Here is a 15252-nt window from a genome sequence, read left to right as displayed (position 1 = left end):
TTGTTATATTCATTTCCATTTTATTTGCCCATTTACAAGTTTCCATCTTTATGCCGTAAGTTTCGGCCCGTTCGCCCCTCGTCGTCTCATCTTCGTGGCCATATCCTTTTGGGCAGGTCGGATGTCGTGTCCTGACTGCCGAGTTATGCCTTTATTTGGCACTTGACGGCAATTGCCTTCACTCAACTCAGCCAAACCGAATCCTGAACTCAGCTGAGCCGTTGCTCCTTGGTCGCTTATTGACTTGGCCGGCTATTGATAGAGCTTATTACGGATTACGGATTGGGGTTTGCGGATTGGGGATTGAAGAGTGCAGAGTGGAGAATAGAGCATAGAACATAGAGATTGAGGACTGGGGCCAACGGAGCGGATGGATAATGGGTCATGGACTCACTGGGTGCCAAGTGACTCGGGATTTTCGCTTCATTGCCGTTGTCCAGGGAAACGTTCTAGCAGTTCATTTTCAATCGAAATCTAATAAATTCTAAAAGCATCCCTTCTAAAATTTACTAAGTATGGTACTCCATATCACCGCGCAATAATTATCGATATCAAAACATACAGACAAAATTTATACAGTTTCTAAAATCCCTCTACGAGATTTAGAAATCTGAACTTACGTTCAATTAAAAATACCTCACAACCCTAGGGACTCAATTAAAGAGATTTGCGGCTAAGAAGTGGCCGCAAAACGGGAAAACAAATCCTCAGATCTGGGCTTTCGACTTCCTTTTCCATTCCCATCTCGTAGTAAGGCACTTTTCCACTTGAGCGCGGGCACACACAGCATAACTAAGGATAACTAAGGATCAGGCCAATACGACAATTGTCCAGCCATGGTCGTGGCATATCAACTGCCCCGACCCACTCTACACCTCCTTTTAGCCGGCTCAATGGCCGCCAGGTCAGGTTGGTAGAGATGATATTGAAGTTAAAGCCAAAGCCAAAGCGAAAGCCAAAGCCAAAGCGGTCAATTAGACCACAAGGCGTGGTGGGCAATGGGCGGTGGACGGTGGGCGGTGGGCGGTGGGCGATGGGCGTGGGCAAGTAACAAACGACAGAGCCAAAGAGGTGGAAAGTTGGTGAAAAACTGGGAGTTGTGCCAGCAAATAAAAATATGACACGAACTGGCATTTTTCTCGTGCATGCGGACCAGTTGACACCCACGCATATTCAGGCATTTTCTAGATCTGGCCAGCGGGGGTGTGTCACGGGGCGTGTCATGGGGCTAGAGAGCACCAGCCCCCGCCCCAACTACTGGTGCGCCGCTGGCCACACGAGGCGAGAATCTCTGGCCTGGACTGCTCATTTACACTTTGCCACATGTCCCAGTGTCTCGGAAATTTGTCGCATCAGCACTAAAGTCCCAGACTAACACGAGGTGCATGTGGGCCATTCCAAGGGCGGGGTATATGGGGGGGGGGGGGGTCTTTCAACAATGGTTGGGGCAAGTCAAACGGTTTGCTGCATTGTTGTGCGAAGTATCTGAGCAGCAGGAGCTCGAATCGCAGCTAATGAGCACATGGGCCTTGGCTTATGGTTTCTGGTTTTGGATTATGCATAACATTGGCAACTATAATGCTATTTATCCGTTAAATTGAAAAATACTCAATATTAGCAAAAGATTACGATATTTTTCACATGGTTTGAGCACATGTCGCTTTGGCAATACATAAACATATATATGTATATATTTTTGAAAACACTTGAAAGAAATTGGTACAGAACATTTGGTTAAGGGGTACCAAATAGTCAGCTCGATTGCTAGATATTTGGATTTCATACACACACACACAACTATGGCATGTGGAATTCTCGGTGTGTGTGCTTGTTAGATGTTAAGCAAATACAGTTATACCAGTTGTTCAGCGATGTCCAAGCCCATTTCAGCCCCCAGAAATCTCTGTCCCCATTTCCAAAAGCGCCGCGAGAAGTAAGTTTTGCTGACCATGACAACGACCACGTTGAGGGAAATTGGTTGGGAAAGTGAGGGAAATGAGCACGTTCCATGGCCAGTCGATGGCCAGTAGTCATCTGCCCCTCAGCCACCCACTATCCCACCAAACTATCTGCTTAATTCTGTTTACTTTGAAGCAAAACTTGGCATTCCCAAGTGTGTAATTTTAAATGTCAGCAACAAAAGCACACAAGCATACTTGGCCGCAAACACAAACTGATTTACTTAAAGTTTTCGGCAGGGGAAGCAGAGAGGAAAATATTTTGCTGCCGGAAAAATCACGAAAAGAACACGTGGGTTCCTTGCATCTGGAGAATGCCACTTAGGCAACAAGCAAAACAATTAATAGCCAGCAATTTCCGTTCGCCTTCTGCACAAACAGAAACTATATTAGGCTTCCTGAGCCTGATATCTCGTTATCCCCTGTCCCTCTTCAAGAAATATTATTTCGAGGCACCGGCAATATTTACTCTAATATTGAGTCTCAGCCATGGCACTTTGTTTCAATTAAAAGCCCGAAATGCCTGTTGAGCTGGCAAAAGGAGGCCACCGGCTGCTACCCATTTCACCTGACCCTAATAAGAGTGCACCCGACAGAAATGTCAATTTGCCCTGTTACAAGGTAATTTTCAACTATATTGTTAACTTTCCCTGTGTGCAGCCCAAAATCAATATAGTATTATCCCCGGTAATTCAATTTGTTCCGTCGAAAGTGCAGCGTAAAGTAAATGCGCCCTCCACGCGGCACATGTACACATTTTTAAAGGACACCAGATTTATTTAAGGAATATTTTTTACATTCTCCCACAGTTTTTATTTAACCAATTCCGGCCAAAAGCTCAGTATCAAGTAAATATGCCTGAGTATTTTGGGTATTGGGTATGGGTATTATGCACTTTCAGTGAATAAACTGAATTTTTTGTGAATTTCTTTACGTAGCTATAATCATGTTTTTAATAAGGCAACGAGAATAAATTGAGAAGAAGTGCATGAAAACTAAATGAAGTGGACAAGTTTTTTGTACCTTCTCAATTTTAATCCAATTACTTATCAAAACTGAAAATATGTAATAACTTTTCGCTGTTCAGCTAGGATAAAGCATAGTAATGAAATAAGTCCTTGTTTGGTTGAGTATTTGCTAACAATAAATTAATTCATGTAATTATTCAACCAAGCACAATAGTGATTAATTGGTAAATATCCGAGAATCCAGTTGCGCCAACTGTCTCACTCATGGTGCAGTCAAACAATTATTTATATATGGAATTGGGGTTGTCCTCTGGTATCGGTACTATACCCACCTATATCATTTGGCGATCTCAACTGGCTGGGCCACCAAACTGGAACGCCAACTGTGACAAGTGAACAGAGTGTGGAAAGTGTTTGAGTGACGAGTGCACAAAAGACGCCCGCATAGGCGACATCAGAAGATTATTGTGGGGCGACAAGGAACGAGGACTAAGTGCTGAGGAGCTAGGATTGGACATGGGCGACAGATAGGACACGTTTTCAATAAAACCCCTGGCACACGTCCCCACGCCAATGTGCTGGCTTTGATCCAGACATCGCAGCTCAAATATTTGGGACCAGCTTTTGTGAGCTCATTAAATTTCGTCAATGTAAATATGTGTGCCGCTGCAAAGGAGAATGCAACACGTTGGTCCGTGTCCGTGTCCGTGTCTGTGTCCGTGTTGGTGTCCGTGTTGGTGTCCTTCGAAAGAGAGAGGACGAGAGGACGAGGCTGAAGGACGAGGAAGCCAAACGACAGCCGGCATATGCACTTCCGGCACATATCCTGTTACGACTCCTAGTTCTCGTCCTTCGCTCTCTGAATTTATTACGTGCAAATGTAAATAGCGGCACGTGCGGGCTCCGCTTTACCCAGCGCTACGCTGTCCTTCGGCTTTGTGAAAGGATCTAGTGGCATGGCAAGAAGAACAAGATACATGTTAGAAAACCATGAAAAATATTGTGTCAAAAGACTCAGCTATATCAATAACTTATTACATATTTAACCTTTTGAATACACTGACTGACTTACCTTGTTTGAGATATGAGATATCTTTACGGATAGCATTGCAGAGATATTTATAATATTGAAAAAGTATTTAGGCACATCTTTCTATCCGTTACTCGCAGAGCAATAGGCATACTTACATAATTCCATATTCGTAGCCCTTTACATTCACCGCCAAATGTTACTGACCTACAATGTACAATATGTACACCTGATAATATGGGTTACGACGATTCATTCTGCTTGCTAAGAAATTTTAAACGAACCTGGTGTAATAATAAACTCTTCGAGTGGAGGGTGTAAAACGCTTTACCCTATCCACATGAAAAGACGTTTTCCCTCTGTACTCAAAAGGTTGTCGCTCTTTGTTGCCTTTAAAAATCCTACCGCCGATCCTTCGTTCGCTCCTCCGTTCTGGCAATAAAAAAGTTGGCGTCGCCAAACAAAGGCGAGGCAGCTCGTCGTCTGAAGTCCCTGGAGCCAGGTCCCCGGAGTCCTGGTGCTCTGTCGACTAGTTGCCACACTGGGCATGCAACTCTCTGTCAATAGATAATACAGCCACAAGATACAAGATGCAATATACAAGCTACCAGAAACCAGATACCATGGCAAATAGTGCAATATGTACGTACGTTTATTTAGATTCTTTATTTTGACAATTTGACAATGCAGAAAATGTGAACGGAAATGGAGACAAACAAGCATTAGAAAGGCAAAGAAAGGAGTGCTTAAAGTGAAAGACCTTTATTAAGCTAATTAGAGTTAATCGGTGTTCCTTTTGTGGATAACTGAGTGGCACTCTATTGCTTACTATTTGGATGGGGGGAAAAGGGAAATTAAATCGATCGGTGTACTTTTCGTTCGATATATGTACATATATACTCTTACCTATTATTTGTATTTAATTACTGTGAATCAAATATATTGAATTATACAATCATTCGATATAAGTATAGTGAAAATAAAAGAAATTTTCCGTGAAGCATATATGTACTACTAAATTCCTAATTTTGACTTATAACTTATTTCAGCATCCCCATCAAAGTAAACACATGAGAAGTCATGCTAATGGAAGCTAGGACAGTATTATGATGAACTTGCTGGTGGTGAAGGAGAGCGGCGAGCGGATCGCCGACATCAGCTGTAGCCAGGAGCATACTACCAAATTTTCACCAAAATTGTCCCAAGTAGCCAAACATCGCAAGCTGGCGCAGCTCGAGATTGCATCAGGTTCGGGATTGGTGGGATTAGGAACGGGAACTGGTACCGGAAGTGGGTGTGGTCCAGCTATTCGGTGGCAGCTATTGCTACTGCTCTTGCTCGGTAACTGCATTGGTAAGTGATGACAGATCCTGAAATCAACGAGCTCTGGCGCTGGGCAAATGCCGATTAATGTTTTCGCTTTGCTTCCGTTATTACGATAATCCTGCACTATCGAATGGCTAGAATATGGTAATCGACCACTTGACTTTAATCGATTTACCTGTATTCCAGCTTTAACTACGTTATGCCTGCTTGATTTTCCCGTTTAGGTCGATTGCAGTTATCGACCTAATTGGTTTGTTTAGCTTAACCATATTGATTTGCCTATCGTTAACAGACCGCTCGCTATTGACACTAATCCACTGGCACAGAAGCATATACACGGAGAAAAATGAAACAACACTTTTTTAAGACACGGCTATACTATGTAAATAGAATACCCGAATAGCCGTACAAAAATTCTATGGATTTCTTTATGATTCTATGGCATTAACATTGCGTTGACGAAACATTTCAAGTCATTTTAAAAAGACAAAAAGAAAGCGGGATTTCCCTTTTTGTGATGTTTGTTAAATTGGACATACATTTTTCTCCTCTGTGCACTATTGCTCACACGCACACATAAACATCCTTACAACTTACACGCACGCACAACACATAGCATATGTAAATTTGATCGAAATTGTGTTAATTGTTCAATCAATGTCTTCTCTTCATGGAAATGTCAATTGAAATGAAGATCTTACCGTTTCGAACAAAATCTCCTCAGTGGGCGCCTTCGAGCCGGACTTTGTGATTCCGCTGGAGAACGTGACCATCGCCCAAGGTCGGGACGCGACCTTCACGTGCGTGGTGAACAACCTCGGTGGTCATCGGGTGAGTGGTGACGGTTCGTCAGCCCCAGCCAAGGTATGTATCGGTTTCAAGCGCAGCGTTGAATTCTCAACTTCCGTTCCGTTTCGATTAGTTCCGGTTCGTTTCGTTTCGTTTCAACTCCTTTCGTTTTGTCCCCGATCTCTTTCGTTCTGTTTGATTTGTCATTTCAAGTGCACAATATGCATATAACTAATACAGTTTTAACGATTTTCCAATCTAAAAGGCACCAATAACAATAACGAGTTCCCAACTGCACCACAATTATCGCAATTATGTAACCGTTAAGCGCACCTATTCCTATTATACGCATATCTATAGTTAACTACCAGTATAACAATCATAGCACCATACAATATTTACTATATATATAGTACCCACAAAAAATATGTATATAGAGCACTCTGCATATTAAACGCCTCGATGCACAGCAACAGCAACAGCAACAGCAACGACTGAGGCAAAAGGACCAAACAATAACAGTAGCGAAAATTTCAACAATCGCATTGAATCGATTTCGAATCGATTTGAATCGCATCGACGAATCGAACAGCGGCATCAAAATAAATTTAAATAAACATGACACAATTTGTGCGATGCGAAACCGAAAACGAAATATGCATACCTTATTGTTTTTATCATCGTATTATATTATTATTAGCACTCACATTTAATTTATAACACTCACAAAGCGGGGAGTCCGGGGACCCGGGGATCCGGGGATCCGGGTTCCCGACTCCGGCATTGTGCCAAAGAATTTAAGCGATAAAAGAGCAGCGCACAAAAACTACCAGCTGAAAGCGATTGTTGTTAACAACAATAAACAATCGTGAATCGTTAAAACACAAAAAAAATTAATATTACAATAATAAATGCGAAATAGCTTTTATTCAGCGCATCCCAGGGGGCTGTACTTACATACATACATGTACATGTATATGAGGTCGCATCGCACTGCGTAAACAATGAAAACAAATTAAGTCGTTGTATCAGCGAGGATTTAATCTCTTTAAAGCCTGGTTATCCCTTAATCGCAAAAGTCATTCGTTCTAAGCGTACAACATGAGATTTTATATGATTGTTAAATTCCATGAGTAGGCATACGAAGCTCGATTGGTAATTGATAATTTTTACTTACAAATGCATACAAAAATTAAAAGGAGTTTCAAATTATCTAAGCATTTCATGTCCATTTTCATGAACAAAGTTCATGAATTCTTTTGTAATATTCATTAAATACCTATTACCTAGAGTAATCGTATCGAAATCATCGAAGAGAAAATATTCCCGTGAAACCAAACAACAACTTTGAATATGACCCTGTCGGTCAAATTCTGTAAAATGTCTTCTGTTAAATTCTTTCCGTTTCAATTTTCGATGCATTCGATTTAAATGCGTTTTTAAGTGTACAATGCCCACAGTATCTGGAATACCCATTAAACGAAATTCAAATGGGGTATTTCTTTCTCTGAATCAATAATAAAAACTGCCGAAGGTTTACTTTCAGATTGAGATTATCCAAATTTAGTCACATCTATCCACTTAATCCCCTTGATATCAACTAATATGCATGACTTCGATCATTTTCCTAGGTTCCACAGTTTATGTAACCCCATCAAAAAGGGTATCTGGTAGTCCTCGCTACCACTCTTTCATTCGTCCGACTATCCGACTATGTCGCCGTCCCTGTCGCCCTGCCTGTTTGCGTCGCGCATCAAAGAGTGTTAATCAACGAAATGGCATCATAAATAAAAACGCCATATCATATAAATCCTTCGATGTTTCAATAAAACAAAGAGAACAAAGCCAAACTGCAATGAAATGGCTGAAGCGGACAGAAAAAGGAGAGTAGTAATGCCCCATGTCATTTCATTTAAAGTACAAATATATTCCAACAAATAAGTTGTTTTCGTAATGTAATAAAACAAACGGCAAGGCGATGAATAATAGCTAACATTGAAGAATATGGGATGCCCCAAAGTTTAATTACAATTAATTTTGTTGCTGATAGAATGAAATAAGCTTACTAACGTTAAATTCGATTTCTTTTATAGAAGTATAACCATATTCTGATCATTCGTTTTCTGGTTATATCTAAGCTAGCATTAAATCAGACATGATCAAATGGTCAGGTCCATAACATCTTCCGGTTTCGTATTAATGGGACTGCTTAGCATAACATTCCCCTAACATAGAATGGCAAGTGTGACCAGGATTCAATCTGAAGCAGTCGCATGCAATGCACTCACTCAATTCCTCGTCGGCTTTGCATAATTAAAGATTTATGTCATAGAAAACTTTGGATGAATTTGCTAAACGCGACTTCTGCTGCTCATCCATCATCTGCAAACAATGCGATGGCATTGGCATTGTTTCATTTGTATGCTACCCTCTCGGTCGCACTCGCACTCCGGGTCTATCTCTATCTCTGTCCCTCTGTTTGTACTTTTCTTTCCGCTTTTCGGTTCGTTTTTAGCCCAAATTCTCGGGCATCTTTTACTGTTTTTATTTTTGGTTAGTAAAATACAGAAAAATATTAATAAAAATAAATTCAAGCGCACCGAGTTCAAACCGAAACAAACTTTGCACAATTTTTGTATATGCATATAACTTACGTATGTACAATATAATCCATGAGAGTGCTGGTGTGTGAGTGTGTGCGAATGTGTTTGTGTGTGCGTGAGCGTTGTACTTTATATAGTAGTGTGTTGTCCATGTAGTAACTGTAGATTTACTTTATGACTTTGCTCGCTTTATTTGCATTTACATTTGAAAATTTTTTGCAATCCGTTTTACATATCCACTTCTCCGCTCAGATTTTTTGTTGGCCCACTCTTTGTTTGCCTGATTTTCGTCACAATCCGTTTGAGCCTTTGTTTGAAATCCCCAACCCTCCAAAGAGCCCCCGGCCTTCCCATCCCATCCATGCATTACTCAATAAATTTGCTTTATTGAGTAAATAAATAAAACGCCAGTGCCGCCGTCGCGCTGCAACATCAAACGTTCGTCCTGGCTGCCGTCCATGGGTATTTATTTTCCAAGAGGGCTCATAACCCATCACCCGTACCCCCGCACCATCCGCCCCACATTTCCGAGCAGTCACCTTGCAACACCAACCCCACACCCACCGAACGTACCGCTATTGACACACTCAATAAAAAACGAGGAAAAAAACGTAATGCGAGGTATGGGTCTCAGCTGTATTGGCATTCCTGCTTATTGGATTGCTGGACCCGCTACAATGTAAACGTGCAAAACGGCTGCCTGGTTTGCGGATCACAAAGGACTAATGGCAAATATTTTATCACTTTTTAGTCAAAAGTTGTATCAATCAGCAGCGAATTCAAAAAGGACCCAGGGCCATGTGGATTTTAGCTTCTAGCTTTTAGAGATTCAACACAGTGTTTTGCAATGGTTTTGCATCTGCACTTTGTGCTTTGCAGCTTACAAAGAATTGCGTTACTTAAATGAGGATAGAGGCATTCATTAAATACACCAAAGGATATATTAACGCAGTATTCTTGAACAAAAGTTTGACAAAGTCGTAAATATAGGAACAAATTGAAATATTTAACAGAAGCACGAGAATTTGGTAAAGTTTTGATTATTATTTTCTAGCTTTTACATAGAGAATGGGAAAGATTAGGCTACATTGACTAATAGTTTTCCATATTAAATTCATCGTAAAATACATATTTCCATTAAATTGTCTTCTTAACGCTTGGGCGATTTAATATTCGCTTTTAAATAAATACTAGTCCAGCTCATTTTTAAACACCTTTTCATCAAATAAATAAATGTGCTATCATCAAATAAATAAATGTGATATTTGAAAATGTAAGCCAAGGGCTCTAATTGTTTGGTGACCTTCGAAATACTTAAAAACAAAATTTCAAATCAAAATCGCCATGAGTTACCAAATAAATAGGCTTAAAAATTAAACTGTTAATTGAAAACTTTTTTCTTAAAGCCATATATATACGCTACTTCCTCAGAATAATGACTTGGGAATTCTAAGCCGCGAAGACACCATTCGGAAATGGAAAAAATTCGTACAGGTTAGAAGATTTTTCGTAATACTCGTACAAAGCCTATATGTCCAGTTTTCCCCTGAGTGTACCGAGCCGACTTTATCGTTCATCAGTTCCTTTTCCACCGTTCCCGTTTCCTTCCTCCGTCGCCGTTCCCCTTCCCCGTTCCACTTTCCGGATTAGCGAAACCCGTTTCGTTTCGTCCGCACAAAGCCGCTTAAGCCTATTAGCTAAAACCCCTAGACTGCTCTCAGTCCGGGACATCATAATGTTAATTAAAACTAGGCGGCGTAGAGAAGCTGGGCGGGAACGGGGCGGTGCTGGGATTAGTGGAATGGGGGAGCATTGCGAGTGTTGCAACGTTTGCCTGCCTGCACCATACATACGTGCACTCATATTTATCCTTTTAGTCGTTTTCCCAGTACCCATCCTCTTCCCTTGACGTTCATCCACTCTTTTTTCTAATTGTGCATGCGATGTTAATGCCAACTGATTAGCCGCTTTACAACGCACCGCCAACTGCACCCATAATTCATGACTCTTGTGTTTCCTTTCCCTTCGTTTCTGTCTGTCAGACTATCTCTTTTTCTCTCACACTATCTCTGTGTGTGTATCATGCACATGTGAGCGTTACTTCCAATTGTATGTACGTTTGTTTTATCTTTGGTTACAAACAAAAGGAAAAGAACATGTATAGAAACGCATAAGAAATAAGACGCGATTGCATAAGCGCAATATGTTAACTAATTGTTGAATGTTCTTCTCTCCACACACACACACACGCGCACAAACTAAAACCCATATCAACAAAAAACACACTAAAATCCATTCGCCAAATGGCCAACGATGGACGCTGAAAACCGAAAACCGAAACCCGAAAACCACAAACCCAATTCCACTAATTGCACTTGAAATATCCCTTTTCATATCCACCGACCATAACAACACCACCAACAATGATTCTAACCATCTGCTCTCGATGCCAAAACCACCGAAAAAAAAACAAAAACCCCCCAACCCAAAAAAAACCCACCCATCCCACCCCAAAACCAAAAACTTGCAAAAAACTCCTCCACTGCTCCTGTGCGAAATGGAAATGGCGTCAAATTGCGCTGACATCTGACGATGACAACAACAAAAATACCAATAACAATGCTACTCCAACAACACAATACAACAACGACCTCAAATCTGAAACGAAACTGACTATCAACACTACTGCCGGTTCCTTTGAATCCATTGCAACGACACTGGTGCAAATGGCCAACCTTGGGAAATCCGTCACACAATTTAAATCCCACCCCTGCTCAACACTCCAATAAACCGTGTACCCCAAACAATAAATAATATTGAAAAAACAACAATGCTAACATTTCACAATATTCAACAACACATTTGGTGTTTCTTCAACAACCGTACTTAACTTAACCGACGAATGTTCGATGCCCAACTCAACCTGGTGTTAATTCAATAACCATATGATCCGGTGAACCTGCGTTCGTTGAAATCGACACCAACATTGGACAATCTTAACGCTCGGGTAACCAAACAACCCAACAACGCGACAACGCGCGAATGTTGCCCACAATGGCATTAACTAAATATAATGTCCTCGAAACTTTTCCTGTGGGTGGATATCAAACTGCAATTTCCGAACATCTGGCGTCCGCTCACATCCACACGTTCATATATATCCTGAAACACAAACACAAACAACACTTTGACATGCAACAACGGCCAACCGCTGTCTTCATCAACGCACTCGGACACACACACACACACAAAAACACACGCATGGACATCCAAACCGGCGCTGTCATCAACTCAACAACAACAATGGTCATCCCTTTATCCCCACTTCCATTTCCCCGATTTCCCCCGATTTACCCCGACTTACCACGATTTTCCTCGATTTCCCTCGATTTCCCTGGATTTCCCCCCATTGTGCTCATTGTGCCCAAATGTCACCCCCGTTTCCATTTGGCAAACTGGCACCATCAGGTCGCCTGGATTAAGGCCGATGCCAAGGCAATTCTGGCCATTCACGAGCACGTGATAACCAACAATGATCGATTATCGGTGCAGCACAACGACTACAACACATGGACGCTCAACATACGCGGCGTCAAAATGGAGGACGCCGGCAAATACATGTGTCAGGTCAACACGGATCCCATGAAGATGCAGGTGAGTGCGGCGAGTTCACAGCGGGTTCCGACTCTCCAACTGTCTTGCCCGGAAAAACGAATCATTTGTTTTCTGTCCAGATTATAATAAATGTCGCTGCCACCGGTTACTCTGCAAAGTTGAAAAGGCCATAAGGGCTTGCCACAAACCCCCCCCCCCCCCTTGACTCGCTAGCCACAATATAAGGTGCATTTTTAATATTTTTCGTATGCAAGATGGTAGATGGTAACATTCTTTGAGAGCCCAAGCAATCTGTAATAAATTATACTAATTAAAAAGGGACAAGAATATAAACTGCTGGTCTTAGGTTTCATACAACTTTGCTTCATATATATTAATTAAATGACGATAGAAAAGAAGTTAAAAAGCCAAAATCATTTCATATTTAATTATATTTAAAATATAATACTGTAATGATTATACAATTTTAACAAAATTGTGTTTTTCAAACATTTTCTTAAAACCACTAAAAAAAAATAAGGCGAATTTTTTCGGTCATTAAAATGGGCGCACTTTGACTAGTTCATTTATATAAGAAAAGTATTTGAATTTTTATTTAAATTACGAGTTGGCATTACTATTTGATTAATTTGAAATAAAAAATAAAAATGTCATTTATTTCGTTAGCAATAACTTCATAAATACGTTCCTGTATAGACTGGTACAAGGAATCTACGTAGCTCAAGGAAATCTCGCTCCAATAAAAAAAAATCTCTTAAATAGCTCTGCTAATATTTCCTTATATTCGTATTGCTTTCCTCCTTCGTATACCTTCCATGTTAGCCAGCCCCAAACATTTTTAAGAGAATACGGTGACCAGGTCATAATATTAACGTTTTAACTGGAAATAAAAGACTAATACTCGAGAATTATGAATAGGAGCATTGTATTGTTGAAAAACCTAGACGTTGAATATTCTAGTGCCTTTGATAAAAGGGTATACGAGATTCGGTGAAAAGTATATAACAGGCAGAAGGAAGCGTTTCCGACTATATAAAGTGTATATATTGTTGATCAGGTTCAATAGACGATCAGTATCTGTCCAAATGTCCGTCTGTCCGTGTGAACATCGAGTTCTCAGGGACTATAAAAGCTAGAAGGTTTGAGATTCAGCATACAGATCCAGGACCACTGTACCGCCATAAACCGCGCAAAACTGCCACGCCCAAACTTTTGAAAAACGTGTTGCTTGCCACGCCGACTCAAACTTTAGATAAAAGTTTAGAATTTTCAGCACATTAATTGATTTGTCAATTAGCTTATGCTTTTGAAATGAATTAAGATATCGAAGCGATATCAACCAATGCAAAAACAGACATCAGAAAAATTGATGATAAACTATTAATTACAGGGGGTGATTTAAAAATGACGGAATAACTGCCATTAAACAGCGCCCTTTTTCGTGTTTATTGTGATATAATTAGTTCACATCTTTATCAAGTTTTATATTCTTATATTTCAAATTCACCCACGTATAAAATAAAGTATTTCAATATTAAATACTAATAGGTCATCTGCTATATTGGTTAATCAAGATATTACTGGCCTCAACTGATGATTAAAGAAGAGTGCTTACAATAGCAATGATTGAAACCAAACCATTTGTGGGCTGCCATGCACTACTACCTTTGAAAGATCTCATGTTTTCCTTTAACAAAGTGTTGCCTAATCCCTTCTGTTATGCAAATGTTTGGCATAAGGCGATACAAAGAGGTTCATGTACATCAATGCCGTAGTTTTTTTTTTGGATCTATTGCTAAGGCGAGGCATTAAGTATTTGCATCTCCCGTGAAAGGCTTTCATTTTTTGCTGCAGCCTAATTTCTTGAAACTTACAAAGCATCAAAGCTATCAACTTTCAGTTGCCTCTCCGAAGGCCGGCGCAAAAAAATTCCTAAGAGAGTAGGGTATAATGAAATTATTCCGAGAATGTTGGAGATCCCTCTTGGTCCTTCGCTTGTGCTGGTGTGTGCGTGTATGGAGTGTGTGTGTGTGTGTGTGCGCGTGTGTATGGTGCATATATCCTGGCCTCCTTCTATTTTTTCCCACTTCTTTGTGTCTGTGCGGGGTGACATTTAAACACGATATATAAACAATGAAGCGCTTTAATGACAAAAATAAATAACAAACACAGCGCCGCTGCAATGTTGACGTCACCAAAGAGCGCTTGTGTGTGTGTGTGTGTGTGTGTGTGTTTGCGGGGGGTCCTCTGGAATTTTGCGGGGGAATTTTCCTATGTGTGCGCGTCGTTTTCATCTGACGTTTGGTGTTACTCGAGTCGAGGCAAGTCGAGTCGAGTTGAATAGAGTTTTTTTTTTTTGTGCAGCACCATCCCGCCATTAAGCGACATGTGGAAAACGATTGCGTTTTCAATTTCATTTCATTTATGCTGCAAAGATGGCGATGAGGGAAACGTGGGTGGGTGGCGGTACCACCCAATCCCGGCCGCCACTTCCCACTTCCCACTCCCCGTCTCCCCCTTTGTAATAAAATCAACCTAACAAAGCGAATTGAGTGAAAAGCAAATATGAGACAAATAAAACGCAAACAGGCTTGACATTTCTCCAGCTTTCTCGCATGCCGTCCTGCTTTCCAGCATTTTTTACCCACTGCCGCCGTATAAATTTCGCGCTTGGCTCGTTTGGGGTTTTCCCTTTTTTGCTGCCAGCCAGCCTCTCCTTTTTCCCAGTGACGTCAACTTTATTTTATGACACAACTGTCAACTGACAACGACAATGATAGCAGCAATTCGGTTATTGTTGCTAGCAGCCAGCAACCGCAGAATGAAACAAATGTTAAAAAAGGCAAAAAAGGGGAAAAAAAAACATTGGGCATGGGACATTGCGCTCTATAATGAGACGGCTATTTGCCGTTGAGTGCAGCTAAAATGTTGACTAATACTTATTAAAAGGGCTAACATTAGTG

General features: G+C 40.8%; 1 protein-coding gene across 5 annotated transcripts in view, besides 1 other annotated feature; it reads left to right on the top strand.

Moving 5' to 3' along the window:
* DIP-beta (Dpr-interacting protein beta) overlaps positions 1 to 15252 on the top strand; it is a 35624-nt gene that overhangs the window by 10008 nt on the left and 10364 nt on the right. For 2 of the 5 annotated variants that reach the window (NM_001144754.2, NM_001144753.2), the window contains exons 2-4: positions 5006 to 5309; positions 5977 to 6146; positions 12143 to 12328. In NM_001144754.2, coding sequence (NP_001138226.1) covers positions 5063 to 5309; positions 5977 to 6146; positions 12143 to 12328 — 603 coding nt within the window. In that variant the 5' untranslated portion in view covers positions 5006 to 5062. Of the gene's footprint in view, positions 1 to 5005; positions 5310 to 5976; positions 6957 to 12142; positions 12329 to 15252 lie in introns of those variants that run through there. The other 3 variants (NM_167755.2, NM_134611.5, NM_001298591.1) reach the window with 2 other exon arrangements.
* Positions 13269 to 13516: a mobile genetic element.

The sequence above is a fragment of the Drosophila melanogaster genome, chromosome X (assembly GCF_000001215.4).
Source record: "Drosophila melanogaster chromosome X".
Taxonomy (NCBI): Eukaryota; Metazoa; Arthropoda; class Insecta; order Diptera; family Drosophilidae; genus Drosophila; species Drosophila melanogaster.
Note: the sequence above shows the minus strand (reverse complement) of the source record. Positions and strands in the feature narration are given on the sequence as shown.